The 24,973-nt window shown below is 53.1% G+C and overlaps 1 protein-coding gene across 2 annotated transcripts in view; it reads left to right on the top strand.

Annotated features, from left to right (window-relative positions):
- Positions 1 to 5,515: 5,515 nt before the first annotated feature.
- Positions 5,516 to 24,973, top strand: part of Kiaa1522 (KIAA1522 ortholog) — a 29,703-nt gene continuing 10,245 nt past the window's right edge. The window contains exon 1 of one of the 2 annotated variants that reach the window (XM_051171209.1): positions 5,516 to 5,733. Coding sequence is in view for 1 of the 2 variants with exons in the window: in XM_051171210.1 (XP_051027167.1) it covers positions 15,627 to 15,717 (91 nt within the window). In the remaining variant the exon portion in view is untranslated. Of the gene's footprint in view, positions 5,734 to 15,537; positions 15,718 to 24,973 lie in introns of those variants that run through there. The other variant, XM_051171210.1, reaches the window with a different exon arrangement.

Genomic DNA, 24,973 nt, shown 5'->3' with positions numbered 1-24,973 from the left:
GGATGGGTTGAGTGTGGAAGCAGGTGGACCAGGGGTTTGGGGATAACCTGGGCTACACTGTGAGACTCTGTCTCCCAAAATTAAAAGGGCCGGGTTCAGCATCATGAAAGGAAAAAGCCAGTGTCTAAAAGCTGTATTCTGACCACACATGCTATGCTATGTACGCTCCTGAGCACGAGCACGCGTGTGCACATACACACAATAAATAAATAAAAATAATAAAAATAAAAAGGAAGCCGGGTGTGGTAGGGCATGTTTGTGGGTCCAGGGCTCAGGAGGCTGAGGTGGGAGGGTTGAGGCTAGCCTAGAATATAAAGCAAGTTCTAGGCCAGCCTGAGCTACAAAATAAAACTAAGTCTTAAAACAAAAAGCCAGAGCTAAGAGGGTTGGAGAGATGGCACAGCAGCTAAGAGTGCTGTTCTATTCTGGTACAGGACCAGAGTTTGGTTTCCAGAACTCACAAGGGACAGTTCACAGCCTACACATAACTGGTTTATAAAGGGAGTCCAGGACAGCCAAGACTACACAGAGAAATCCTGTCTCAAAAAACCAAAAACCAAAAACCAAAAACAAAAACAAAAAACAAACCCCCCCCCCCCCAAAAAAAAACCCTCAAAAAACCTTAAAAACTCGAAAAAGGAAGCCAGACATTGTGGCTCACATGTTTGTAGGCCCAGCACTCAGGAGGCAGAGGCAAAGTGGATCTCTGGGAGTTTGTGTCCAGTCTGCTCTACATATTGAGTCCAGGACAGCCAAGGCTACACAGAGAAACCTTGTCTCAAAACCAAAACCAAAACCAAAACCAAACCAACAAAAACCCAAACCAACCAACCAACCAACAAAAACCCCAAAACACAAAAAAGAAAAAAAGAAAAACCCCACAAAGCCTGGGAGTACAGCTCAGTCCACAGAATACCTACCTACCTAGCACTTTCGAGGTCCGGGTTGGCTCTCTCTAGTTCTGTATAAACCAGGAGTGATGACAGACACCTGTAATTCTAGCACCTGGGAGCCGGAGATGGGCGGGTCAGGAACTCAAGTTGAATCAGGAACTCAAGGTCATTCTTCCCTTCAGCTACCATGAAGGTTTAAAAAAATTTTGGGGTGTGTGTGTGTGTGTGTGTGTGTGTGTGTGTGTGTGTGTGTGTGTGTGTGTGTGTGTGTGTGTGTGTGTGTGTGTAGAAATAGATTTTGAGAGAGGAAAAATGTTGCATTGCTAAAAGAACAGAATCCTTTCTCATACACACAGAAGGGGCTGAGAACTGAACTCTGGTGCACTACCGGGAAGCTAAATTCCCTCCACCCACACCTCTTCTGAGAGAGGGTTCTCAGTGTTGGCTTGGACATGGACACCTCATCTTAAGCCATGCTCCTTCCAAGTAGTTACACGTGTCAGACAAGACACCCGAGAGTCCAGTGATTACGCTCTGTAAGGAGCGGACGATAATTAGTGGCTGTGGTCCACCTCTGGATGCTTGGAACCCAGAGCGGGGGCGTTGAGGCGATAAAAAGGGAATCACCGCCCATTCCGTAAAGGGGGCGCAGCCGTGACCTCTCCTTCGTTCTCTGCTCTTGTATCTTCTCCCTCCTTTTCCCTCAGCTCCTCGCAAGCAGGCGCGAAATGAGAGCTGGGCGCACCTCCATTTGGCCACAGCCGGCTGACCCTGGGCAGTTACTTCGCCTCTTCACTCAGGAGGGGTTGGGAGAGGCTGAATGGGTGGACTCAGTCTGGGGCTCTGATCCTGAGAGATACAGATACAGGGAGGATCAAAGAAGACCTCGGCAGGGAGGTTGTTTGAAGTGTTAACAAAGCTGCAAGATGCCGGGACCCTCAGAGTACAGGAGGCAGGAACGCTGGTGGGGGGGCGGGCTCTGCGGTGGGGTGGGGGGATGGGAGGGAGGTGTTCTCTTCCCACGGTTTACTGGGGGTCTGCAATTTAACAGGACCACTCCACCGTCCGCTAAGATTGCAGCCCTTCTAATTGGCTCCAAAGCTGACAGGGGAGGGGGCGGGCACCATAGCTCCCACCCCCTCTTCTCGTGTCCCACTGAAATGAGAGAGGCTTCAGTCACAGCCTGGCAGAAAGGAGTCTGTTCTGGAGGAAGCCTAGCCCAGACAGAGGCAAAGCTGGTTGCAGCTCTCTCAAGTGACCATAGTCTTGAAAAGTATTAGAGCAAAGTTGGGGGTGGGGGAGGCTTTGGGCTGCGGCCCTAAGTCTGGTTATTGCTAGTTCCTCTCTAGGGACAGGTTGCCAACTTCCTGCTGGGTCAGGTGACAGCCTGGCTCCAGGTTGGACTTTGTGCCTGGGGTTACCGGGACTTCTGGGAAGTCAGTTCCAGGTCCTGCCTGAAGCAAGGGAGCTCGGCTGAGCAATCCAGAGTCCAGGGGAAGCAGTCAGTTACAGCTCAGGCACAGGGTGGCCCTTCCTAGGTTGGGTGGACGCTGGGCCACTGCTTGGAGGCTGAAGCCTTCTGGGTATTGGAATGAGGAGGAGGGATGGAAATATGACCCTGAATATCCTGTATTTTTTCCTTTTCCTCTGACTCAGGGGCTGCACTTTGTGGGGTTAGTTCCTAGGCATTTTGGGATGAGAGGAGTCTTTCCCGGATTTATGGAGTCATACATGGCCCTGAACTCAGAAAGATCCTGTGCTAGATAGAACACTGGGTTGTTGCCCCACCCATCCACCCACCCACCCACTCACCAGTTTCTCATAAAGTTCAGGCTGGCTGGGTTCACTGCTCTCCTGAATGCTGCGGTTGTGGAGAGCACTATCGCACTGGTTTAGGAAGAGCTGGAGAGTCGGGGCTGGGGAACAAACGGGGCGGGGCTCTGTGCTTACTGGGCAAGCACTCAGCTGAGCTACCAGCATCAGTTTCCATTCTGTTTGTGCAGAGGTGAACCCAGGGCCTCAGGCGTTTGAGGCTATAACCCCAGCTACAAGCTCAAGGGGAATGGAGCAATGATTTAAGGGAAAAAAAAAAATTCCAATTGAAGTTTTTTCCCTCCCTCCTCTCACCCCAGATTCCTCCACCACACCCCCTATTCCTCTGTTTCTACTCAGAAAAGGGCAGCAGGCCTCCCAACCAAACCTTGTGTATCAAGTTGCAGTAGGACTAGACCCCTCCCCTCATATTAAGGCGGGACAATTCAGTCGAAGGATAAGGGTCTCGAAAGCAGGCAAAAGAGTCAGAGGTTGGAGGCTGGAGAGATGGCGCAGAGGTTAAGAGCAGCGACTGCTCTTCCAGCCGTCCTGAGTTCAATTCTCAGCAACCACATGGTAGCTCACAACCATCTATCACGTGATCTGATGTGCACTGTATACATAATAAATAAACAAATCTTAAAAAATAAAATAAAGAGTCAGAGACAGCCCCCTATGCTCCCATGGTTAGGAGTCCCACAAGAAGACTAGGCTACACAACTGTAACACATACACAGAGGGCCTAGGACAGTCTCATGCAGTGAAGGTGTCAGATGCCGTTGAACTGGAGTTACAGCTGTGAGCTGCTGTGTGGTTGCTGGGAATTGAACCCTGGTCCTTTGGAAGAGCAGCCAGTGCTCTCCAGGCCTGAGAGCAATGATTCTTGCAGCTAGGAGTAGCGGCAGTAGCGGCTTACATAGGTCCATCGTAGGATGATGATATGATAGCTGAACGAACAATTGGCCTTGCTAATTGTATAGCTAACCTCTGCCCCTGGGAAGAGCGCATTGAAAGGGTTGATACCGGGCAGGAATAATGAACACTCTCCCGCTGCTGTGAGATCGCCTATCTGCCTTCCCCTCTGCTGCTGGGAGTGACGGGGCGTAAGAAGAGATTCGCCATTCCCAGCACTCAGAGGCAGGTGGATTGTTGTGAGTTCAAGGCCAGCCTGGTCTACAAAGCAAGTCCAGGATAGCCGAGGCTAACACAGAGAGACCCTGTCTTGAAAAACAAAAACACAAACAAACAACAGCAACAAAAAAAGCCAAAAAGAAGAGACTTGGGAGGCAGAGGCAGGTGGGATCTCCATGAGTTCAAGGCCAGCTTGGTCTACAAAGCAAGTCCAGGACAGCAGGGGTCAGTTACATTTGGAAGCATACAGCCAAGAAGCCATAGTGTTTGCCTTCACACTCCTGAATGCATGCAGACTCTATTATCCCTTTGCTAAGGCCCTGCTCACCTTTCTCTGCGGGTGTCAGTGCTGCCTTTGACACCTTTCCCTCGAGGGTCATTAACAAAGGAAGAGATGAGGTCCTTAAGTTAAGGTTAGATTTTGGTCAAGAGAACCCAGAGAGCAAGGCTCAGTGCCTATTTGGGAATGAGAGCTCTTAAGAGAGCGCAGGCTTGAGTGGTGTTATCAGAAGATTGAGGCAGTAGGTGATCTGCCTCAGGGCCCAGGTTCACCACAGCTGGGAGACTTGGGAGGTTAGATGAATCTCTGAAGTCAGTTTGCTGTGTTAGAGTGAGTGAGGCCTACTGTGTGCCAGGGCAGGTTAGGGTGAGTGTCCCTGTTCTTAGGCAGACCAGGGGAAAGCTGTGTGACAAGTGTCAAGCTGACAACTCTCAACTGTGGGACCCTTCTGGGGACCCAGGGTGATTTTTGAATCTCTAGGCAGAGATGGGCTTCAGGGTGATGGCTCTGGTCCCCTCCTGGCCTTCCTTCTGTCCTAAAGGATAACATCCTCTATCTTGCTTTCCTCATTGCTTGTAAAATCAGAGGTATAAAAAGGGCTTGGTCAGCTATAATAAGGCACCAGAGGCCTGCAAGGAAACGAACATGGCATTTCCCCAGACTTCTAAAGGCTTTCTCTTACCAACTTCCCCAGACACGCTAGTCACCTACCTCAAGACCCACCCTAATTTATCCTCATCGAGCACCTCAGTGGGAAAACCAGAGTCTTAACATGGGTGCCCTGGGGGAATCAAAGCCCAGTTACGGGTGAACTGAGGCCTGATCATGCCACTCTAGGTACTCGGGGAATGAATCAGGAACAATGAGGAACCCGGCTTTGCCGGAGGCTGGGCCGTTGTGGTCTGGAGCCAGGGGAACGCCTGCCACCCTCCACAGGTCCCAGGTGTCTGGGAAAAAGTCTCTGCTGGAGTCGCTGGGCTCTCCTGGGCTGGAAGTCTCGCTGCCCCTTCCTGCCCTATAGATCTCGAATTCTCTCGGGGTTCTCCGCGGGACAGACCCTCGCGGTCCGAGGAGGGGGTGGGGGGACCCCCTCCTCGGAGGCCCGACCTTGCCATGGGGCACGCAAGGTTGGAGGGGAGGGGCGAGTTGCTACCGCGCTGCTACCGTTCTCCACCCCCCCCAGCCCCCGCCCCCGTCAGCCGCTCCCGCTGCTCGGGCCCCGCCCGCCCCGCAGCCCCGCCCGCGCTGCCCCCGCCCCCGCAGCGCTCCCTCTGCCTCCGCCACCCAAACTTTTCTCCCGGCGCGTCTCCAGCGGCGACCGCCCCCCGCGCATGGGCACCGCGCTGCAGGGGGCCTGACCCCCGCCGCCGGGACCCCGCGCCCCCCCTCCCATGGCGGCCCGCGCGCCCCCCGCCGCACCTGCGGCCGACGAGCCCGGGAGCCCCGGCGGCCCCCCGCGCAGGAAGAAGTCACGCTCCGGCCTCCGCCGCGCCTTCAGCTGGCTGCGGGGCAAACGGCGCAAGAAGAAGGCGGCTGGGGCGGAGGGCACCGAGTCGGCTGCCCCACGAGCCAAAAAAGCGGACGACAAGGCCAAGCGGGCCAAGGGCAAAAGCCGGGGTAAGGTGGCCTGGCACCTGGGTTGAGCGCACCGAGGGTGCGGCAGGGTGGGTCCTTTGCGGGGGGAGGGTTCGGCTGTAGGTGGACGGATTGTCTCCTAGGCAGTGGTGGTGGTGCAAGTGAAGAGCCCAGGGCACCCCGAGATAGGTCCTGCGGCGCTCCAGGGGCACAGCCTATCCAACTTTGAGAGGCAGAGACCCCCATCTGGGGCAGGGATTCCCCGGTTTAAGGAGGAAGTGCTGGCTGGCTCTCCTGGTGGAAAGACACTTCCCTCCTGGCTCTTCCAGGTTCTGCCCTCTGCTGAGTCAGGGGGGGTCAGAGACTTGACTCTGGCCTGGGGCCAATGGGAGAGGCAGGTGCCCTTGGGTCTTGGGGTGCTGGTCTCTGTTAGGTCATTAAGGTCAGCCTGCTCAAACCGGTGTATTTGCCCTCCAGGTAGATCCTGGTTACCAGCTCCACAAAGGACTCAGCTTGGAGCCCTTTGCCTTAAGTTGTTACCAGTGTTAGCTCCCGCGCCCCCCCCCCCCCTTACCTGGGCCAAACCACAAACATCTACCTCCTGCGGTGGTGAGCTCACCACCCAGAACCAGAGCAAGCATCCCCTCCCTTCCCTAGTCCTTGTAAGAACCTGCCGGTGTTGCAAAGAGGGAAACTGAGGTGCAAGTTAAGCGAAGTTGTGCCTAGGCTGGAGGGCCAACTACAGCAGCTGTTTCCTAGTCTTTGGACGTTTTAAGCCCGTGGCTCTCCCTGGAACCTAAGCCTGAGAAACAGGAAGGACCTGGCCCATCCCTGTTAGGGTCACTGTACTTTTGTCCACTTGTTTGGCGTTGCCCTCATCTCCTGTTTCTGTCTTCGGTTTGGTGGGGAGACCTTTGGTCTCTGCTAGGGGGTAGAGGGCAGCTGCCGCTTGCTCGATGTGTGTGGTTCTTACACTGCCCAGCTAGCTACAGCGCTGAAGGTGGAGAAGTGGCAGAGGTCAGGACCCATCCCAGCTAGCCCATATTTACCTTTTTTTTTTTTCTTCAGTATTTACCTTTTCAGTGCCCTTTAACTACCTCAGGAGAATTAGGAGGAACTTTAGGGGTCAGGAAGAGGGTGGAAAGCCTCTTGTAGGATTGCATCCGGCTGATCTTCCTTTTGGATAAGGGCCCTGCTCCCCTGAGGCCCAGCCACAAATAGAAGTTAGGGCGCTAGGACGGATGAATGGGCTGAAGCCCCGAGGGAAGGTTTGACTGAGGGGTGTTTCCAAGTGTTCTGCAGCCTCCCTAACTGAAGGGGAGTCTGCCCCAGGGTTCTCCTCAGGGATTCAGGGTGAAGTCATTCCCCCTTTCCCTTAAGAGAGCTTGTGTCAGAACTGCAGCAGTATGGGGTTGTGGTCAGCTTGTCAGGCAGGATAGGGACTAGTGGTATACTCCCAGGGGAGTGGATTCTCTCTTTCCAGGCGACTAGCCTGGAGGCATAGGGCTGCAAATACTGAATTGTAGGTCAGCACTCCAGCCTTCAGGGCTTCATCAGGCCAGTGGCCTAGCCTCCTCCTGCCTTGTATGTGGTATTGAGTGGCACTGAGCTTTCCCTGGGCAGCAGGTCTGCCTCACTGAGTCCACGTGCGTGGGTTACACCCTGTGCCCTGAGCTGTTGTCTTTCCAAGTCTGGCGGTGGCTCCCAGCACTCCTGAAGGCAGTCTTGCTCCAGCCTCCTATTGTCCAGATTGTTTCCTTGTCACCTGCCTGGCCCAACTTCTTTTCTGTTTATTAAGAGAAATAAATCCGATCTCTCTAATCTCCACTGGACAGGAAGGGAAGGCTGGAATGGAGACTTTAACTCTTTCAGGGAGATGGTCATCAGAGTGGAGGTGTGGGAGGAGGGAGGGACACACCTGGACATTTCTGGAAGGACTGAAAGGCTGCTGTGGGACTGTTGGTGGGTTCCTCACTGTCTCAGAACCAGAGACACCGCTCCCAGTTCCCCTCACCGCTCTACTCTAAACTGGGAAATGGTGCTTCCAATGGAATCCAATGGAATTTTTTCTTTCTTTCTTTTTTTTTGGTTTTTTGAGACAGGGTTTCACTGTGTAGCCTTGGCTGTCCTACACTCACTTTGTAGACCAGGCTGGCCTTGAACCAATCCACCTGCCTCTGCCTCCCCAGTGCTGGGATTAAAGGTGTAAGCCATGCTACCCCCCCCCCCCACCCCCTGCCCTCCAATGGAATTTTGAGCTGCAGTTTCCCCTCACAGACTTAGCAGAAAAGATGAAATCTGGCATTGATTGATTACTCTGAATTGTATCAGGAGACATACATCCATTTCCTCACTAGATCCCATTTGCAGAGCCCTGCATGGTGGCAACACACTTATAATAATTCTAGCACTGGAGTTCTTGAGGCAGGAGGATAAATTTGAGGCCAGCCTAGGCTACACATTAACATTTCCTCTCAAACTGGGGGTGTGCGGGGTGGGCAGGGGAAAATCCCATTTGCAGATTAAAAAGAAAGAAAGAAAGAAAGAAAAAAAAAAACACCCCTGAGGCTTTATAACAGTAAATGATTGATTTAACCAAACTGAGATTTAAATTCACAATCACATGCCTCAATAACTAGCATGGTTCTCTAGAAGATACAGGGGTGAGGCTGGACCATCTTATGCAGCTCATTCTACAGAGAGGAGAGAAGCCAGGGAACATGAGAGTGGGGAAAGCATCAGTGGGCAGGCAAAGGAATTTAATTCTGGTGTAGCTCCTAAGACCCGTGACACTGGACAAGCAGCTTCTCTGTGAGCTGAGATTCTGTAATTGCCTCATAGCAAAGAGAAGGGACCTTCTTCTGGGCACAGCCTTGGTGACCTGTGACCTCTTCCCAAAGATTCTTATTAGGGATGATATTAAAATTGGGACGCAAGCCGGGCGTGGTGGCGCACGCCTTTAATCCCAGCACTCGGGAGGCAGAGGCAGGTGGATCGCTGTGAGTTCGAGGCCAGCCTGGTCTACAAAGCGAGTCCAGGATGGCCAAGGCTACACAGAGAAACCCTGTCTCGAAAACCAAAAAAAAAAAAAAAAAAAAAAAAAAAAAAAAAAAATTGGGACGCAAGGGGTTGCTGGATTGTGTTTACGAGGTTTCGTCACCGAGAGTCTGGCAGGAGTGGGTTCTGAGGCCGAGTTGATGGGAGCGATTCTGCCAACCCTCTCAAGCTACAAGACACAGGCTGCCATTCACCCTTCCATGCCTGCCCTGCCTTGTCGGGGGAAACCCAGGGTGTTCAAGAATCCAGTTAGATAACAGGCATGTAAGGCAAACTCTATGTGAACTGTGGAGCATGGTCCAGCGGTGGCAGGCCGCTGATGTGTGATGCCAAGGACTCGGGAACTAGTTCAGTTCGTGTTCACCCGAGTTTTAGTCACATCTCATGTTGATTCTTACTGAGGTGGTGTCAGAGGAGGCGGGGTTTTCCCTGTCTCACAGGAGGAGGCAGATATAAGAGGAAGTTGAAAAAGCACAAACAAATAGGGAACCCATATTTTCCGGAAAGATCACCTGGACAGGTATGCAGGGATGGAGTGTTTCTGGGACTGATGCCAGGACAGGGCCAGTGGCTGGCCAGGGAAGGCTTTTTGGAGGCAGCGAGCAGTTTGTGGAAGAAGAGCCACTTTGAAGCAGGGAGGAGAATTAAGAGGGAAGCTGGTCAGAGTTAGACTGGCCGAGTTTCCCTGTGTTTGAGAGTCAACCATTGCTTAGTGGTGATGGGAGTCCTGAGGCTAAGACAGGCAGCGTGGGGCTAGGGATGCTAGCCCAGCTTACATGGAGCCCTGGCTCTGACCTCTATTCCCGGCACAGAATGAACCGGGTGTGGTGGCACACACCTAGAAGTCTAGAACTTGGGAGATGGCGGCAGGTGGTGTCAGGAGTTCAAGGTCATTTCAAATACAAAGGGAGGTTGACCCAGCCCTGGATACAGGAGACCCTGCCCCTGTCTGTCACAGCACTGCAGGTGACAATCTTCAAAGGCCATATGTTCCAAAGTAATGTGACTGCCGATGAGTATCTAACTGGAGAGTCTACCAGAGTACTCTCCATAGGACCAGCTTAGGGGAAGGGGGTGTGTGGTCCTCCCCTTTACCTTTGGGCAGTGATAGGCTTTGACACTGAGAATTCAAGAACTCCTTCCCAGTGCCAGGTCCAGCAGAGGTCATCCTAGAACTCCTCACCTTCTATTAGGCCACTCACTTCCAGAGTGAAGTTGTAGAGTCTAAGGGTAGGTTCTTGTTTGTTTGTTTTAAAAGTAGATCCTGCTGGGTGGTGGTGGCGCACACGTTTAATCCCAGCACTTGGGAAGCCAAGGCAGGCAGATCTCTATGAGTTCCAGGCCAGCCTGGTCTACAAGTGAGTCCAGGATAGCCAGGGCTACACAGAGAAACCCTGTCTCAAAAAACCAAAACAAACAAACAAACAAAAAACACGGGGGGGCGGGGCAGCTGGAGAGATGGCTCAGAGGTTAAGAGCACTGACTGCTCTTCCAGAGGTCCTGAGTTCAATTTCCAGCAACAACATGGTGGCTCACAACCATCTATAATGCAATCTGGTGCCCTCTTCTGGCCTGCGGGTGTACATGCAGACAGAGCACAGTGTTCATAATAATAAGTAAATAAATCTTTAAAAAAAAAAAGTTGATCCTTCCCTCCAGTGGAGTAATTCTATCTTTTTGTTTTGTTTTGTTTTTCTAGACAAAGTTTTTCTGTTACACAGAGCTCTGGTTGTCCTGGACTCTCTTTGTAGCCAGGCAGGCCTCGAACTCACAGAGATTAGCTTGCCTCTACCTTGTGACGGCTGGGATCACAGGTGTGAGCCACTGTGTCTGGCCTCCCCTTCTTTTTTTTTTGAGACAGAGTCTCACTGTGTCACCCTGACTGCCCTGGAACTTGCCATGTAGACCAGGCTAGCCTTCCAACTCACAGAGACCAGCCTGGCCTGCCTTTGCCTTTCAAGTGCTGGGATTAAAGGTGCACAACATGTGTGATAACTTAGTCTCTGCCATTGTAAAACACAGTGAAGACCCAAAGTCTCTTTCAGTGGCATTTCCTATCTTTTCACAGGCTGTCTGTCACTCTGTGCGCTTGCCTTCCCTTTTCTGCCCAGTGAGCGCCTGTCATCCGTTGAGGTCCCACTGTCCTTATCTCTTCCATATTCCTAGAGAACTTTATTGCCCCTAGAGTTTAAAGCACCTTGCTTAAGAGATTTAAGGTCAGGAGAATTTGTCTTTGTGATCCCCTTTCCTCTGGGCAGGTGCCTTTACCTAGATTTTTTAGCTTGGGGCCAATGCCATGGTAATATGGGCAGGGTTCCTTCTGCCATAGCAGAATTCTTTTTGTTTGTTTGTTTTTTCGAGACAGGGTTTCTCTGTGTAGCCCTGGCTGTCCTGGACTTACTTTGTAGACCAGGCTGACCTCAAACTCACAGCAATCCACCTGCCTCTGTTTCCCCGAGTGCTAGGATTAAAGGCTTGTGCCACCATGGCCCAGCTTGACAGAATAGTTTTTCACAGAGGTCAAGACAGGTGGCTGTTCTGTCTTGTAGTTCCTGTTACCTAAATTTGATCGGTATTGCATGCCTCGGGTCTAGACAGGGCAGGGAGTCCTGACTACTTTGTCAGATGTTTAGTACCTACTGTGTGTCAGGCACTGAGTAGGGTTGAAGGGGAGTCTCCAGATCTGTGTGTGCCAGCTGGGCATGGTCGGAAATCAAGAGCAGAGTTAGGCCTGATGGCACAGGATGGCAATCCCGGCCGGCCCTTGGTTGGTGAAGGCAGGAGGATCAGGAGTTTAAAGTCATCTTTAGCTACACAGCAAGTTGGAGGCCAGCCTGGGCTACCTAAGTTCCTGTTGGAAAAAAACTAAACCAATAAAGACAAGACACAACCGAGATCCTTTCGGGACATCAGGGACAGCTTGCGTGAGGTGATAGGTGCAGTAGAATTGAGGGGCACGGGGGAAGTTGGGGTGAAAGGGCTTGCGGCGCTGCAGTCAGGTGAGCGTGGGCATGGGCTGGGTTTGAGGCCAGCTGTGTGTGTAGAGTTCTGTGGGGAGCCTGGGCCACTGTAATTTATTTTCCAGGCTCCCTGTGACAGGAGCTGGGTTACACAGCCCTTCCCCTTCCTCTGTCCAGCACAGGGAATGGCACCAAGTCACTTTGGGTCCCAGGTAATGATGCAGCATGGGTGGCTTTTAATCCTAGAGGGTCAAAACTGATGTCCTAGGGGACATGCCACCGTACTTACAGACAGGCCTGGAGAAGGGCTGCGCTGTTCAAGGTCCAGCTCCTGGGGAAGCTGACCTGGAGGAGCTGGCTGGGTCTTACTGTGGGACTGGAGCCCACCCCAGCAGGGCCCAGGGGTGACTTGAGCTTCTCCCACTCCTTCGTTCAGACTTCAAACAGGGGAAAAAAAAAAAAAAAAAAAAAGCCTTTCCCAGAGCGGTGCCTTTAACCGAGGGTGGGAAGAGCAGGAAGCCAGGAGGCACTAGGGAACCTCCCCTTCTCTCTTTCAAGACACCTTCAGGCCTCGGTCCAGCTCTCTTCCCTCATGCATGCATCCAGCCTTCTGCTGGAACCTCCCTCAGGCCTGGGGAGGAGAGCCCGCCATCTATGGTCTCTCTCCCACCCCACCCTCCAACTGCCACCCCCTGCATCCCTGGCAGCAGCCTTGGCCACAGGGTCTGCTTGAATTGGGGTAGCCTGAAGCCACGATCAGAAAGATCCACCCCTGATGAAGCTGTCGTCAGCAGGGAGCGGAGCAGGCCACCCTCCCACACCCCTGGAAATCCCCTCTCACCCCCCCCCCCCCCAATCCTCAAAGCCCTCTCAGCTGCTGCTCCTGGCCTGTCACATGCTGAAGAGCTGCAATGAGAGGAAGCATTGTATAGTATTTGGCCCGCAAGGAGCGTGGTGGGGTGGGGAGAGTGGGTCCCCAGTCCCCAGGGCCACCTCCAGCTGCTTGCTGAATGCTGTTAGAAAGGAGGGGAAAGCAGCCCCCTCGGGCAGGAGGGATGAAATCTCCTCCACCTTGTCCATGTTCGAGTCCACTCATGTCCTCGCGCTTGCTTCACTGTTCTCAGGGCTGGCTCTGCAGAGGGCCAGTTGCTCCACTCACAGCTGGCCGCACAGCCGCTCCAGGGATGGCTCGGCCTGCACCGGCATTGAACCTGTGATCAGATCTTGTGACGGAAATGTGTGATACCTACTAGGCTCCTGGGGTTGGGAGGAGATGACCATTCCAGGCTTTCCGGCTGCTTAGGCTGGTCTTTCTCCTGCACATCTCTAGCCAGGTGGAGCGTCCACCACCATTCACCAAGTGGGAGTGGTGTCACAAGGTACCCAAGGCTAACCGCAGAGTCCTTTGGGGTCCTGGCCCAGATGCTTCCCATACTGCTCCCATCTACTCTAAGATCATGTCCCATATTTGCCAGCCAGGGGCCAAATCGCTTCCCTAGGATCTTGGTGCAGGTGCTGGCTTCACCCGTGTGCTATTACCACTACCTCCATCAGGGTCACCGCTGTCTGTGTCTTCACCCTATTTGTTATGCGTTCATTTATTTATTTTTCTGAGACAGGGTCTTTCTGTGTTAGTCTTGGCTGCCCTGGACTTGTTTTATAGACCAGGCTGGCCTCGAACTCACGGGGATCTGCCTGCCTCTGCCTCCCTGAGTGCTGGGATTAAAGGTGTGTGCCACCACGCCCGGCTCTATGTTCATATTTGTGTGTGTGCATGCTACAGCATGTGTTGGGGTGGTCAGAGGACAAGCAGTGGGAGTCGGTCCCCTTCTCCCATGTGGATCTTGGGAATTGAACTCAGTTGGTAAAGCATATCAGCTGGTGCCTTTGCCTGCCAGCCAGCCGGCCTTCTCCTAGCTTTGGTATGGGGGTCTGTTCCCTTTGCTGAGTGGTGAGATTGGGGCATGCTGCTTTGGTACCCAGAGCATGTCATGTTCTATGGATGAGTTTAAAAAAAAAAAAAAAAAGCCGGCTCTTCAGGGACCGCACTGTTGTTTGCCTCAGGCTCTTAGTGAGTGAAGGGCCCCCAGGGAGGGCTGGGATCAGCTTTGACTCTCCCATTTTGCAAGTTGGGAGTTGAGTGTCCTGGAATCACTGGGCATTGCAGCAGTGTGGTGTAGTCGTAGGCTGGCTCAGCCGGAAGGAAGAGTAAAGCTGTACTCTGAGAAACTAGAACCAAGGGCTCTGGACTCCCAGCCCAGTCTGTGAGGCCAGGTAAAGTGGCTATGCGGAGAGTTGCTGTCCAGGCTGTAGGGCAGAGCTCAAGGGCAGCTGTGAGGGCCTTAGGCAGCCTAGATGACTTTCAGAAGCGGTCAGGCTTAGTGTGGGGTTTAAAAAATAGAGACCTGCATGAAAGGCACACAGATCTACAGTGCGATGTGGTTTCCAGTGTTTATACCTACACGCACACAGAAACACCAACCACAGCTGCAGTCATGCCCACAGACAAAAGGATAATCTGTTGTTTTTGCTTTTTGTTTTTTGAGACAGGGTTTCTCTGTGCAGCCTTGGCGGTTCTTGACGCACTTTGCAGACCAGCCTGGCCTCGAACTCACAGCGATCCACCAGCCTCTGCCTCCTGAGTGCTGGGATTAAAGGGGTGCACCACCATGACTGGCTCAAAAGCAGTTTTTTTTTTTTTTTTGGTTTTTCAAGACAGGGTTTCTCTGTGTAGCCTTGGCTGTCCTGGACTCACTTTGTAGACCAGGCTGGCCTCGAACTCACAGCGATCTGCGTGCGCCACCACTGCCCGGCTTCAAAAGCAGTCTTATGGACAAACATTATGCATGTATATATGTGTATACACACACAGAGATGGTTACAAACTCACATACAAACAAATCAGTGATACTCAGCTACCCTGAGTAAAACAGTCACAGTGCTAAGCAGATGCACAAAAGTACACAAAACCAGACTTATAACATGGACAGATGTTCACCACATGTGACTATACTAGTCCGAGACAACTCAGATGTTTAGGGTGGAGGGTATATGTCATGTCCACCTACACACATACATAGCCATATTAAATGCCAGCAGTTATACATACATGTCCAGGTACTCATCCTTCAAGGTCACACAGAGACTGATAAATAGAGAAAGACACAGAAAACTGTAGGTACAGGTGTCTAGATGTGACTCCTAGCTCCGTAGCTTAATTAGTGCTCTTTGAATATGGGTCGGTTAACTGACTTCAAGGGACCCTCGTTTCCCTATCGGTAAAATGGTTATGACAAAAGTACCTACCTTGTGGTAGAAGTGAAACATGACATGAAAGCAGGCAAGCACAGTGCTTCCCACACATTGAGCATGAAGTAAAAAGATGCTACTATTATTTTCAGCGCCCGAAGTACAGAGATGCCATTAGTTTCACACAGGTGCAGGTAATATTCAAAGGGGGGGGGGATACAAGAACACGTGACACTCACGGGTGGTGGCCTGTGGGCCCAGCAGCCTGGGGGTCCGGCCTGTCTGGAGGCCAGCCCCCTAGTTCTCTCAGTTCCACCGCAGCCCTCCCGGAGAAGCAGACCGCTGGGCCAGGAGATTCCGCGACCGGCTTACCCAACCTGGACGGTCCTGGGCCCTTCTCGGAGCGCTCAGGGCGGGGCGGCTCAGCAGGTCTCCCCGGTCCCACGGAGGGGTGGAGCCGGCGAGCCGGGCGCCAGGCCCCGCCTCTCCCCTGGCCCCACCCCCGGCATGACCATTGGCCGCAGCGCTAGGGGGCGTGGCCGGACTGGGGCTGGGGGCGCCCGCGGTGGCCGCCCGCGCGTCTCGCTGCCTCCCTCCCGGGGCTGCGGGCCCAGCGGCTGGGCTGGCTGGGCCGCGCTTGGGGTGCTTGCACCGGCTCCCGCACTCACCATGGGCAACTCACACCACAAGAGGAAGGCCCCCAGCGGCCCCCGGACCCGCAGCTTCTGGCGCTTCGGGCGATCGGGGAAGCGGCCCGCAGGTAGGGGTGGGGGCGGGGCAGTCGGGGAGGAGGGTCCCTGCAGTCGCGGCCGCCGCTGCGCTGTCCCCTCCCGGGGCCTGGTGGGCGTGAGAGTGAGGGGCCGGGAATTCGCTCAGATCCCACCCCTCACATGCGCACGGGCACACACATACCCACTCATGTCCGCGGGCGAGCTCGCGTACATTTTCACGTCTTGCACACAACACCCATTATCATGTATGTCGATGCAGAGACATACCAAAACCGCATACACAGTCACACCCACACACTGGCACCCGGACACAGATCTTGAGGCACAGGTACATATACCTGTGCATACGGTTTACATGGCCACACGAGCGACACCCACGCTGAGGTTGACACACAGGCACACACATGAGTCATGTAGGTACTGTTGTCCAGTGCCTTAGGCACCCAGCTGTACACACAGTTTCACAGGCAGATTCTAAGGTGCTGTGTACAACACACATGGACCTGTGCACACAACACACACACACACACACACACTTGTTCTCCAAACCTTTACCCCCAACAGCCTGAAAGTTTACAGGGGAGAGGGGAAACAAAGGTAGGAGGAAGAAGCAGGAAACCAGGGCTTGAAGGCTGGGGACCTCCTCCATCTGGCGCGATCAGGAGTCCAACTGGTTCTCTGATCCCACACCCACCACGCCACTGCGTCCTCTCTCAGTCCCCCTCCCCCTCCCCCAGTTCCCGAGGTCGCCGCCCCAACTCCCCCCTATTTCAATGCAGCCATCCGGCTGGAACGCAGTTGCAGCCCTTCCCGGGGCGGGCGGGCGGGCGTGCTGCGGGATCCCTCCGCGAGTCACACATTCCAGTCTCCGAGGGTGGGGGTTACCTGGTCTTCCCTTGTCAGTGCGACAGATCTGGATATCCCAGAGAGTCCGTCTCAAGGGGTTCTGGAGGGAGTGCCTGGTTTTCTCACTTTATAATGCAGAGACTGGGGGGGTGGGGTGGGCAAGGTGGATTTAAAGCTTCATTACTGCCCCCCCCAACTCCCCCAAAATGGGGTCTTCAACAGAGGCAAGTGTCCTAAGTATGGTAGCTGCTGGTCTGAGGAAGTGGGAAGGGGGTGCCTTGTAGTGGGGTAATCCACCTAGGTTCCAGGAATGGCCCACATTCCTAGAAGCCAGCGTGGAGGCTGATGATCTCATCCTTCTATCCGCTTTCCACCTAAGAGTCATAGGAAGCTTGGATGGGGAGGAGAGGGGTCTGTTCTCAGTGTGGCACTGCCAGAGGCACAGGTGACCTTGGTCAGGTTCTTTTGGTTTCCTGGCTCCTACTCTGGGTCTGTCTGAACCGAAGGAACCTCATGTTAGGTGACCTCTGGGACCCTTTAGGTTTTGGCTAGCCATTTCATGGATGAAGAGATTGAGGTCTGGCGAGAAGGGTCTTCTTCAAGGTCATTTGTGCTTGATGGTTTTGAGTTGCCTTATGATGATTGATGGTCAGACCAGTAGGAAAGGGTTAATGTCGTTCAGGTGGACTCGGTGGGATTTCTCAGAAGGTGGGTGTTGATGAGAAATTCCTGTAGTTTCCCTGCCTGTCAACTATGAAGTCCTGACTCTGGTCCTCCCTCCACGCTCTCCTACATACACACACACACACACACACACACACACTCACTCTCTCTCTCTCTCTCTCTGCCACACTGAGCCAGCAGGGCTGTGCTTTTTTTTTTTCCTCTGATGGTTGAGTTGATGTATTTGTTTCCTGAGAACTAAGTGTGGGTACAGCTTGTGACTGAAGGATAAGGAGCTGGGCAGGACAGTGAGCCCGAGGGCTGAGTAGAGGATGGAGAGAGAGAGAGAGGTCAAGGCTTTTTTTGTTTGTCTCTATGAGACCAGGTCCCACCTTGCTGAGGCCAGGCCTCCTCCTCTTAACCTAACTCCCAGATGCTGGGATTATAGGCCTGAGCCTCCTGGGCCTGGCTCTGAGGTCCTGCTTCTCTCTGGGCCTCCTCCCATGACTCTTTCTACCAGTGCTGCAGCTCCAGGGCCAGTCAGGCTCCAAGGTGTTGCTAAGAAGCCATAAGCATTGCCAAGGCAACACAAAGAGGGCCAGGGCTGGGAACTAAACTGTCCCAGGCTGTATATCAAAAGCTGTTGTCCTGGGGTCAGTTTTAGAAAACCAAGGCAGTGTTCTTCACTTTAACAGTCTTTGGAGTAACCACGGGGTTGAGATTAGCCCTGAAGTGTTTAACAAGCTAGAGGGCACAGCTGGGGCAGTTTTTGTAACTGTGAAGGATGGCAGGGCCTAGAATTGGGGTTGAGTGTGGAGATTAGGGAGAAGCAGTTGAGGCTCCTTCCTTGTGCCTAGAGGGGGAAGAGGTCCCCTTGCTAAATTTCCACCGTTTGTTTGTTTGTTCTTTTTTTTAAAAGATTTACTTTTATTGTATTTATTGTGTATGAGTGCTTTATCTGCAGAAGAGGGCATCAGATCACATTATAGATGGTTGTGAGCCATCATGTGGTTGCTGGGAATTGAACTTAGGACCTCCGGAAGAGCAGGTGATACACTTAATCACTGAGCCATCTCGCCAGCCCCTGTTTGTTTGTTTGTTCTTGAGACAGGGTCTCACTATAGTTCTGGCTGTTCTGCAACTCTTTCTGTAGACCAGGCTGGCCTTGAACTCACTGAGAACTGTCTGTCCCTGCCTCCCAAGTGCTAGGATTAAATGCGTGGGCCACTAGGCCTGGCTAAATTTCAGTCCCTTTTATCCTGAAGATTCAAGGTCTCTTAGTCTCATGGGCCCAGGGCCTAGGACTGGAAGCTGAATGCTTGCTCACTTTATTAGTCTGGGAAAAGGGGGCCGAGGAAGTAATGAGGTGGCTAGTGAGGGCTGAAGTATCCAGGTCAGTGGGAGCCAGTGAAGGTGTTTGAGAAAAGGGAGGAGCCCACAAAACTGGTGTGTTAGGAAGATGGCTCCAGGGCCCAAGGCAGGTGCAGGTAGGGCAGGTTAGGGTGGGGGTGGGGTGGGGTTGGTGAGGGTGGAAACTCAGAGCCTATTGCAGTAATCCAGGGGAGAGGTGATGAAGTGAGGGCCCTGTGACAGGGTGGGGGCTGTGGGAATGGAGGGGAGGAAGCAGCCGAGCTGACAGGACACGACCTGAGATTATTTGGATGCTGGGAGTAGTAAGGGCTAGAGAGGACCGCTTTCGGCCTTGGGATGGAATCAGAGCTGTTAAGAGTGGAGAAAAATAAGGGCCAGGGTTAGAGAGCGCTCTTAATGAATTCATTTCTGTTGCAGCAGTTGCAAATGAGAGATAAGTGACTGTTGTCTCCATTTTACACATGGGTGAGGTAGAGCTCAGGGAAGGGAAATGGCTTGCTCAGTGCTACAGAGAGAGAGGCTAGCTAGAGTGTGATCCGTTTAGAGTCCACGCCCCCTAACCAGTTGGTGGGTGGATGGGCTTCACATTGTAACCTTGTGGTCCACAGGTCTGAGATGGAAAGCCTGAGCCCTGGGAGCTTTGCATCCTGTGGAGCACGCAGGAGGGTAGGAAGCACTGTGGGAGAGGGGCAGGGGTCAGGTATTGAGGCCCCCAGGGCTTAGAGGGAACAGATAGGACAGGAAGTGCAGATCTAAGGGAGAGTGGCCTCTTGCCTTGATAAAATGCCCTTGGGTGGTGGAAAGGGGCCTACGTGGGGAAGGCAAAGTGTTCCGTGGGCTAAAAAAGACATTGCCATCCTGCAGGGATCTTTTCTCAGGGGTCCTGTCCGACTTGTCCTCCCAGGCCAGCAGGTTCCTGGTCCTGGGCAGATTGGGGAGTGAAAAGAACAAATTGAGAGTTCAGGACGGCCACCCATCTTACCACCCTCTCTTGCAGCTCTCTCTCCCTGTCCTGTCAGGCACACCAGGCCTGTTGAAGTTACCGTTCTCCTCCTGAGAGACTGAGGGAAGGGGCTGGTGGGCCAGAATCCTTGGAATGCCTGTGTCCTCTCCTCAAGCTGAGGGCCTGAGATCTTCCAAGTCCCAAGACTGGGAGGGGAGGCTTGCTGCCTCCCACTCCTGTCCTTCCTCCTCCTCCTCTTCCTCCTCCTCTTCGGAGATAGGGTTTCTCAGTGTAGCTGGCTATCCTAGACACACTTTGCAGACCAAGCTGGCCTCTTGAACTCACATCAATCTTTATCTCTGGAGCGCTGGGATTAAAGGCGTGTGACACCATGCCCGGCCCCCCTCTTCTTTTGGGGGAGACTTGTGACCAACCATGTGATATTTGAACTTGCCTGTGCAAGTGCTGGACTTCCAGATAAGGAACTTAGCCAGTCCTCATTGATCTGAGGTGGCTGTGATAAGCTGAGCCACCTTTCTCTCTCCCTTTTTAATGAATTATCTATTCTTATTTTATGTGCACTGGTGTTTTGCCTACATATATGTCTGTGTGAGGGTGTTGAATTCCCTGGAGCTGCCATGTGAGTGGGAATTGAACCTGGGTTCTCTGGAAGAGTGGACCATGCTCCTATCTCTCCGGCCCCTGAATCAACTTTCTGTCCCATGCATGATTCTAAAAGGTGTTAAGACCCAGACTACTGCCCTCCCCTCTTCAAGAGGCAGAGTTATACATGCAAAAGACCTTAGAGATTATCTCTCCCACACTACAATGGGAGAAACTGAGGCCTACCAATGGTGATTAAACTTCAGCTAAGGGCCAACCAGAGCGCAGCCAGGGTTGCAGTCTGTTCTTAGGCCTAGACTGCCAGATAGGGTGAGGTTGCTGAGGAGGGACAGGGAGCTGATGTTAAGTGTGCCTTATCAGACTTTATCTTAATGGTCATTAAGTCCACTTGAGATTGGAGGAGAGCTCCGGAAGTGGGCAGGGGCAGGAAGTGGGCTTGGGCAGTGAGCAGCTGGTTGCATGAGAAGAACACACGGTTTTGCAGCTAGTCAGAGCTGGTTCAAAGCATGACCCTCCTCTATCTTTACTATCCCTGTAACCTTGAACAAGTCACTGCCCCTTGACGTGAGCCTTGGTAGAGAGGACTTTGTGAGGCCTGAATCTCCTCAGGAAGTAGGCACGCGAACACTAGTTGCCGCTGTGTTGTGAGTAGAAATGAGAAATGTCCTTTCTGTACTGCCCATGCCCTGGACAGGCCAAGGCCACCTCTGATCCTTTGATCCAATACTGTGTGTTTATGGTGGGTTATGTAGCATTCTCTTCTCTCTCCCCTCTCTCTCTCTCTCTCTCTCTCTCTCTCTCTCTCTCTCTCTCTCCCCCCCCCCCCATCCCTCCCCTCTCTCCTTTGGTTTTTGGAGACAAGGTTTCTGCCTTGGGTGTCCTCGACTCACTTTGTAGACCAGGCTGGCCTCAAGCTCACAGAGATCCACCTCCTTCTGCCTCCCTGAGTGCTGGGATTAAATGTGTGTGCTAGAGTTTCACATAGCCCAGGCTGGCCTCAGATCCTGCAAGGATTACAGACATAGGCCACTGCCCTGTTTTATGGGGTGCTGGGAATCAAATCTAGAGCCTCCTGCAAGGTCTTTACCAATTGAGCTATAGCTCCAGCCCAACCAAATAATTAAAAAAAAAAAAAAAAAAAAAAAAAAGATTTATTGAACTCAGGACCTTTGGAAGAACAGCCAGTGCTTCTAACTGCTGAGCCATCTCTACAGCCCCAATTTTTGTTTTTTCTTTATGGATAGTGTTGGGTGTCAGACTCAGAGCCTCTTAGGCATTCTGGGCAAGTGTTCTGCCTCTGAGCCACAACCCCAGTGTTGCTAACTTTTTCTCTCTGGCTTGCTTGCTTTCAAGTTATTGATTTACCCTTTTATTTTTTATTTTTTGTTTGTTTTGTTTTGGTTTTTTTGAGATGGGGTTTCTCAGTGTTATCTTGGCTGTCCTGAACTCACTTTGTAGACCAGGCTAGCCTCGAGCTCACAGCGATCCACCTGCCTCTGCCTCCTGAGTGCTGGGATTAAAGGTGTGTGCCACCACGCCAGGCTGATTTACCTATTTTATGTTTAGGGGTGTTTGGACTTCATGGACTTCTTGTAGGTCTGTCCACCATATGTTTCCTGTGCCCCCAGAAGATCCCCTGGGGACTGGTGTTATAGATGGTTGTGAGCCTCCATTTAGGTGCTGGGAATTGACCCCCAGTTCTCTGGAAGAGCCGTCAGTGTTCTTAGTCTCTGGGCCTTCCCTCTAAGCTGCCTCTTTGACACAGGCTGAGTGTCAGACACATAGTGGTCCTCCTGCCTCTGTCTCAAGTGCCGAGCTAGTTGAGTGACTTTTTTTAGTGTCCCCAGGCGGTCTAAAGTGAGGTGGACATTGGGTCCTCCTTCACAGAAGAGCAGACAGAGGTTGCAGGAGGCGTGATGTATTTGTCCAAAGCCTGGAATCCAATTCTTCTGATTCTTGGCCCTTTCCTCCACTGCTTCATGCTGGCTGCTTCCCTGGCATCCATAAAATGGGCCTAATCATGCTTCGGAGGATCAAAAGAGAGGGCTTGAAAATGCAGAACTCCCTGGCCGAAAGGGGTTTATTATACTGTGGCTGTTGGGCCACATGCTGACCGGGAAACTCATTATGACTTTTATTAAATTATTGTCGCTAATCCCTTCCCTGTACTACTGCCTGTCCCCCTAGGGCACCCTGTGGGATGGGATCCTCCCCTTCTGCCCCAGGTACTCCCTGCCGCCCCCCCCCCCCCAATATTTACATTAGAACCTGCCTGGCCTGTCGGTTCCCCCCTCACCCCCGTGGGTCTGGACATTAGGAGACCTCTCATCTTCAGAGTTGGGGTGTAGCGTTTTTGAAGGGAGGGGGGCTGAGGCCTTGGTTGCCCTTTACCCACTGACAGACTTGGGACTGCCATGGCATCTGATGTGGAATAGAAATTTAAATGGGGCCCCATACTTCCTGGTTAGATGACCTTCCGGAAGCAAGGTCTCTTCCCCTTGAGTCTCCTTGTGCCCCTTTGCAAAAACAGACTTCCCTTTGCCTTTGGGTGGTGGAGGAAGGGAAAGTGTGGATATCAAGGTGCCTCCCCTGTGTTAGATATGTGGAAAGAACAGCTCCGACACTAGCTTCCGCCTCTGCCTCTAGCTTGTGTACCTGGATAGAGTGGGGTTGAGACCACCTCTAAACCTGCTGACTCCTGGCTGAAGAGCTGGCTAAGGGCAGAAGGGACAGGAGCAGAGGGTGCCAGCTCCTGAGGGAGGCCACCTGGCCAGCTGTGCCCTCCCCGCCCCTCATTCCTCTCCCCTGAGTCACGCTTGTATATTTGTGGGTGCGCCACCCCCGCCCGTTGCCCTGGAATGGGGCAGGTTGAGGCCCTCACCCCATAGGGGGGATGTTGCCAAGAGAATATGTGCACACATGCGCACAAGGGAACGCTGGCTTTGGAGGGAGACGGGGGGGGGGGGGGGGGGGGCCCTTGTCCCTATCCCCAGGCTCAGGAAAGCCCCTGGGTAGCAAGTACACACACCTGCCTTCCTGTGCCCAGCAGCCACTTGGCAGGCCTTCGTGGATGTCTATAGCCCAGCCAGTAGGTGAGGACGCTGGAGCTGGGGTGGCCTGTGTATGTGTAGTTCTGGATATATCCCTCTGTGGAGGTGGTCACAGTGGGGCGTTCTGGGGGCCATATGCCTCTGCCCTTGCCCATGTATCGTTCTAGAGCTAGCCTCTGTGTTTCCTGGTGTGCCACGTAGAGCAGCTCAGATCCAGAGGCCCCCTCCCTCAGGCAGGTGGGGGTGGGGTGGCGCTCCTGCTGGAGCCTTCACCTCAAGGCCTCTGGCCAGGCTGTACCTGTAAACTGGGAGCCGGGAAGACCTCAGCTAGGACTCTTCAGCTGTGGCCTTGGGCAGCTCCTCCCCTTCTCCTGTTATCAGTCTTTGGAAGGTCCCTCCCCATCCCATACTCAGGTTACAGAGCCCCTCCCTAAGCAAGCCACTGGTCTGTAGACCTTATTCCTGGGGTGGCTCAGAGCTGGTTCTGGGTAGGGGTGGGGTGTTGAGGGCCGTGGCTGTAAGCTGCGGATTTTAAAGCCGTGACCTTGAATGACAGTGGGAGGTCTAAGACCTCTGGGCCAAAATCACTGTGCCCCCAATTTAGCAGGAGCCCAGCCCCCTTTTCCCTGAAGGGAAGTGGAGGGTGCAGTCCCACCATGGGGAAAGGCTCAGGAGTCAGTTGTAGCTTGGGGAGTCTCCTAGCTCCCAGGCCTCTTGGGCCTCTGAGTTACCAGTGTTCCTGCCTCCCAGGGCTGAGTAACATCCTCGAGGACAGTTGCAGGCTTTCCCTTCTGCCATTACCTGCTAGGCAGCCGTCACCACACAGGTGTCTAGATAGGACGGCCTGATGGGTCCTGCCTAGAAGCAGAGGACAAGGGCAGCGTGTGCTTCAGAACCCTCCAGTTTATAGAGACGATGGAGTCTGTGTCCCCCACGTCGTCCCTCCCCCACCACAGGGAAGTCAGGTTTGTAAGCTGACACAGTAAATGGAACATGACTTTTCAGTTCAGATTGTTCTCAGCGGAAAAAGCTCCTGCTGCGTGTGCGCAGTGGAGGCCAAGAGTGCTCAGCATCTTCATACCCATTTGCTCCACTGTCTCATTTCCTCATCTGTAAAATGGGACCAAGGTAGGGGGTGGAGCTCGGCTGGTAGAGTGCTCGCCTAGCATGGAGGGATCTCTGGGGTTGCTGCTCTCTAGCAGCATAGAGATTGGGTTTTGGTGGGGGCAAGTCTGTAATCCCATCACTTGGGAGGTGGAGGCAGGAGGAGCAGAAGATCAAGGTCAGGTCAGAGCTGGGTCAGTAAGTGGGCAGAGTGCTTGCTGCCCCTCCCAGCTTTCCATGTTCAGTCCCTGGGGTCCATGTGGTGGACCAACTCCTAAAGGTTGTCTTTAGACCTCTGCATGTATGCAGTGGTGTGTGCACCCGTACACATACACACAAAATCATGTAATGATTGAAATAAGTTCAAAGTCATCCTTGGCTATCTGGCATTTTTGAGGCCAGTGTGGCCTGCAAAGACCCTTCCTCAAAAGGGAAAAAACAAACAAACAAACAAAGCCAGGTGGTGAGGGCATGTACTTTTAATCCCAGCACCCAGGAGGCAGAGACAGGCAGCTCTCTGTGAGTCCTAGGCCAGCCTGGTCTACAAAGAGAGTTCCAGGACAGCCATGGCTGTTGTTACACAGAGAAACCCTGCCTCAAGAAAAACCAAAAGTAAAATAAAAGATTTCTTTTTCTAGGCACTGGTGGTACACACCTTTAATCCCCATACTTGGGAGGCAGAGG

The sequence above is a fragment of the Acomys russatus genome, chromosome 29 (genome assembly GCF_903995435.1).
Source record: "Acomys russatus chromosome 29, mAcoRus1.1, whole genome shotgun sequence".
NCBI lineage: Eukaryota > Metazoa > Chordata > Mammalia > Rodentia > Muridae > Acomys > Acomys russatus.
Note: the sequence above shows the minus strand (reverse complement) of the source record. Positions and strands in the feature narration are given on the sequence as shown.